Source organism: Echinops telfairi, unplaced genomic scaffold (assembly GCF_000313985.2).
Source record: "Echinops telfairi isolate 266 unplaced genomic scaffold, ASM31398v2 ScPeMD7_7468;HRSCAF=8506_0, whole genome shotgun sequence".
Classification (NCBI taxonomy): Eukaryota; Metazoa; Chordata; class Mammalia; order Afrosoricida; family Tenrecidae; genus Echinops; species Echinops telfairi.
The window spans coordinates 63,963,853-63,968,763 of NW_022111369.1; the positions used below are offsets into that span (position 1 = coordinate 63,963,853).

The 4,911-nt window shown below is 45.4% G+C and overlaps 1 protein-coding gene across 3 annotated transcripts in view; it reads left to right on the plus strand.

Moving 5' to 3' along the window:
* SPATA18 (spermatogenesis associated 18) overlaps positions 1-4,911 on the plus strand; it is a 50,521-nt gene that overhangs the window by 20,053 nt on the left and 25,557 nt on the right. For all 3 annotated transcript variants that reach the window (XR_006679498.1, XR_006679497.1, XM_045284185.1), the window contains exons 2-4: positions 1,180-1,285; positions 1,418-1,533; positions 4,578-4,681. Coding sequence is in view for 1 of the 3 variants with exons in the window: in XM_045284185.1 (XP_045140120.1) it covers positions 1,180-1,285; positions 1,418-1,533; positions 4,578-4,681 (326 nt within the window). In the remaining 2 variants the exon portion in view is untranslated. The remainder of the gene's footprint in view (positions 1-1,179; positions 1,286-1,417; positions 1,534-4,577; positions 4,682-4,911) is intronic.

Here is a 4,911-nt window from a genome sequence, read left to right on the forward strand (position 1 = left end):
ACACACACACACACACACACACACACACACACCCCTCTTTCCTTTCCATCCAGACAGACCTGGCCATCTGTTTCTGAAAGGGCACTGCGGTGAGAACCCTGTGGGGTGCAGTTCTGCTCTGCAGCATAGAGCAGCAATCAACAGCAACTTGGTTAATCTGATGATGGTGGTGTTGTATTGCAAAAGGTTTACTCACTTATGTTTACATCGATTTTTATTGTCAGTTAGGTGGGGGTTTACATTTTAAATAATCAACAGTTTAATGTACTTAATTTTTTTGGCAGAGATCTACTGAGTAGGCAGTAAAAGTTGATGCTATAACCTCCACCCCCACCACCACCAACAACACACACACACTTTATTTCTGTTGTTAGGCCAGGTTGTCTGAAGAAACAAATCCAGTGACACTCATCTATGTATAAGACAGGGCTTTATATCTTGCAGTAATTACATAGAAGGAAGGCATCCCAGCCAAGTTCAACTCAAGTTCATAAGTCTAATCGATGTTAGTCCCTAAGTTCCTCTGCATGCTCCCATAGCCACATGCTGGTGGCACCGAATGATGAAGATCATAGGCTGGTGGGTGCAGAGCTGAGTGGATCCAAAGTCAATGGGAACATGGCGGGAAGCTGACAGCTCTCAGGGTTGGGCGGCTCCCATGGGGCCACCCCTTGAGGCAGACAAAGTTCCAGCTGGCAGGAAGGTGGAGGGCAGAGAGAGAGACACGGTTCCCAGAGTCCCCCACGCTCATACAAAAGGCCAACCCCCCTCAAGCAGGTGTCATCAAGTTACCACTTGATTAACATGTCTGACTCCCCCACCAGCCAGAAATGTCTAGTTGACATAAAATATCCACCTGCCGCATTAGTTAAGTAACAGTTCCACACACACATCCAGTTAGCAGTCTTCCAGATCTTGTGGCCCACCACTGCGGTCTTCTGCTGGATCCTCTGTGCTCAAGAGGGAGTTGGAGAAAGAGGGCTCTCTTGAGAGACTTTCCTATGGTTTAAACCTGGAAGTGACACCTGTCACCTCCCACGCTTTGACCAGAACACGTAGTAGTCTCTACCCCTGGTGGCCTCCTGGAGCCAATTGGTCCTTGGCAGTCCCTTGCCTGCCTGCATTAGGTCCTACAGAATGAAGGAGTTGTCTTAATGTCTCCTGTGTTTGGCTTTTCAGACAAACTCCTGTGAGCAAAATCTAAATTTTTGCCTTGAACTCATTGAGCAAGTTGCCAAGCTTCAGGGTCAACTTTTTGGGGTCCTGTCTACAACAGCCCAAGAGGGTAAGAATGGCCTATGCGCCCTGAGCCACCTCTCTTCTCTTCCGCTCCCTCCTCTTCCATCTTCTGTGCCCTGTGTGGCTCAGGTAGTATAGCTGGATTTCTCATGCTGACCTGACTTATGCTTTCTTTTAGGAGGACAGTATGCTGGTGTGGAAATAATCAAATCGCGCCTTTTGCCTTGGCTGGAAGCGACTTTTACTGCTGCTTCCTTGGGAAAGCCTGTTGATGGTGCAGCCCTCTCTCTGCAGGTATGATGCTAACAGATAACCCTTGGCTTTCAGCATCCTCACCCAGCTCTAGGAACTCAAACATACGATATGGTTTCTAACTAGTGACGGACTCAAGTTCAATTGGGGACCTGAGATCTAGATACAAAAAGTGAGTAGCTGTGTAATGTAGCTTAATGGCTTGCGTTTGGTCTGAAGACAGGGCTGCATTGAAACCTCAGGTTTGCCTGCTTACTAGTGGTGTGCCGTTATTGGGTGGAGTCAGGTCGTTTCCAATGCATAGCGACCCTGTGTACAAGAGAACAAAGCACCACTCGGTCCTGTGCTTTCCTCGCATTCCTCTTGGAGGCATTGGTGCAGCCACTGTGACAATTTCTCTTGCCAAAAGTCTTCCACATTTTTGCTGACTTTCTACTTTACCGATCATGTCCTTATCCAGGGATAGGTCTCTCCCGATAGCATGCACCAAGTACCAGACAGGAAGTCTCTCCATCCTTGCTTTTAAGGTAAGGTGACCAGATGTCCTGCTTTGGGTAGGACAGTCCTGATTTTTAACAATTTTTCCCGCGTCCCGTGGCATTTTAAAAAAGTCCCGATTTTTGGAAAGAATGCATGACAAGCTAGGGTATGTGGTTTTCGGCTGCCATGTGGCTATTTCGCTTTACCAACGTTAAAATCTGGTCACCTTATTTTAAGAAGCACTCTGGTTGAATCTTCTAAGGCAGATCTGTTTGCTCTTGTGACCGTCCAGTGTACTTTCAATATTCTTTGCCAGCACCATCATTCGTCAGTTTTTCTTTTGGTCTGATTTCAGGCCAATCAATGAGCCTCTCCATGCTCAACTGTAAAGTGGGCATGAGTGGTGATCTACATCTGGGACTTTGCAGGGTCTACCCTAGACACTAACTAGTAACTGTAAAATGACAAATCAGTCATCCAAACAATGAGGACTTGAGAAAAGGCATGTGGCCGGTTTGTGTCCTTTCATTTTACTCATGCAGTCTGCATCCTAAAGAAAAGCTGTGAATCTGGACGCTGCGAAGAAGAACACGGCAACAGATGGAAGAGAACTCATTCAGAACCCGAGACCTAGACTCAACCTTGCTTGCCTAAAATGAAGGCAACTTGAAGTGCTTACTGATGAAGGCAAAAGACCACAGCCTTCCCGGTGGATTACATTTGGGTGTGGAGAAAAGGAAAATCTTCACAACTGGACTGATTAATAGCATCATATGAAATGGGGAACATTTTGAAGTCAATAGCTTCGTTCTACGTGGATCAAACGATCAAGGCTCATGGAAACAACGGTCAAGAAAACCAAATGGCATATTTCATCAGGGAAATCTGCACTAAACCTCTCTGAAGTTCTAAAAAGCTGTCACTTCGATGACTAAGATGAACTGAATTATGGTCCCGTCAGTCATGCCATGTGCATGTGAGAGCTGGACAAGGAAAAAAAGGATGGAAGGGTTGATGTATTTGAGCTTGGTGTTGGCAGAGAACCTTGAACATATGGACAGGGAGCAAATCTGTCTAGGAGAGAGACAACCCAAACGCTACTTAGAAGGGAGGTTGGTGAGACTCCATCAGGGTTCTCCGGAACATGTCACCGGGAAAGGCCAGTAGCTAGGAAAGGACGTCAGATGTAGTCAATAGAGGGTCAGCGGGAAGGAGGGAAACCCTTCCTGAGATAGGCTGGCAGGACTGACAGAACAAGAGGCTCCAGCACATCAAAGGTCATGAAGATGACACGGGACTGGGCCACGTTTCCTTTTGTTACACACAGTATCGCCAAGAACAGAGAAGACTCAAGGGCAGCTGACACCAACAAGGGCCTCAGGAGAGAAAGAGGTCATCAAATGGGAAAAGCCTGTAATTTGAAAGCGTGAAATGAAAATAATTGGCAACTCCCAAGCTTAAAAGAATACTTAATTCTGGTAGACTGACAAAGGGCGCCATGTTTTGAAGTTGAGATGGGTGGTTTCCCAGGGAGAGCATCAGGGTTGGAACAATTGAAGATGACACTAGGAAAAGAACCCATACTTTGCCAAAGGCCTTGGATTATGATGTCTAGGTGAACAAAACATCAGTGATCTTAGTTTTACCATTGTCATGAAATATACACAGCCATATTCCATGTCAACAGTTCCTGCATGGCTAACTTAGGACCTTGGCTATTTTGGTTAAGTTGGGCCACCATTCTCTTGACCCTTCTCCAAACTGTTCCACCACCATTAACCTAAACTCCTTGACCCCTCAGCTCCTCTACCTTTCAGGTTGGTGTTGCTAATTTGATCTCACGTACACAATTCTCTCAAAGGCAGACTGCTCGCGGCGGATGCATTAGTCAGCTTACTTTGGAACGTTGATAGGAACACTGGGCAGAGTTCCAGTCTCTCCTCTATGGGCTAAACTTTTATGTCACTGTTTCCTCCGATGCTGAATGGGCGCAATCATTTTGCCAATCTAATATGCTCCCTGTGAGAAGTAAATGTGATCAGCATGGGGAACAACTTGTACAAGGGCCAGCACAGTAGGCAACTACTCATGGATATCAGCCACGAGTAATATTTTTTTCCCCAGAATATTTCCATATGCTTCTCAGATTATCTTTCTTCCCCTATGGGTGTTATTCTGGGTAGAGAGATGGGAGATGCAGGTGCACCAAAGCTTTGGGTGTGCGTACTTGAGATATACAGTTTGGAACAGAGGAATCTAGAGGTTGGTGAACTTAGACTAGTGGGTATTATATACCTGTATAACTCACATCCTTATTAAGATAGTCCATTTATTTCCATCATCCCAGATCATTCCCCGGAGCTGCTTTCCCAACCCCGACCTCCCGCCCCAGGGAAACCACTTTTTTTTTAACCACTGGTGACTCATTTGGCAGCACCAACACAAGAGTAAATGGTACTGGGCACGATGTGCCTTTTTGAGGCTGGTTTATTTTGCTCATCTTAATGTTTCTTGGTTGTTGTTGGGTTTTTTTTTGTTTGTTTGCAATTAATTCATGCTGCTTCCAATTATTCAGGCTATTTTTTAAAGCTTGTGTTTTATTCCAGGACACATTCGAAAAGGAGAGAAATTCTGTTTTTCGAGACCAGGACCTACAATTAGAGTCTGAGTTGAGCTCCACCCGTAGTCAACTTAAACAGGTTCAAGACGAGTAAGAGGAATGCAAGTTGTCTTTCTCCAAAAAATAATTATTTGCTCTCAATTTAGTTAAGTTTGGAAAGGGAATCATGGCTCATGTAAAATGTGGACATTGGCAAATAAGGAATATGTGCTTTGGGCTGCCAGCCACAAGGACAGTAGTTTGAAACCACTAGCCTCTCCCCAGGAGAGAGATGAGTCTCTCTGCTCCTGTAAGAGTTCAAACAAGCAAACAAACAAACA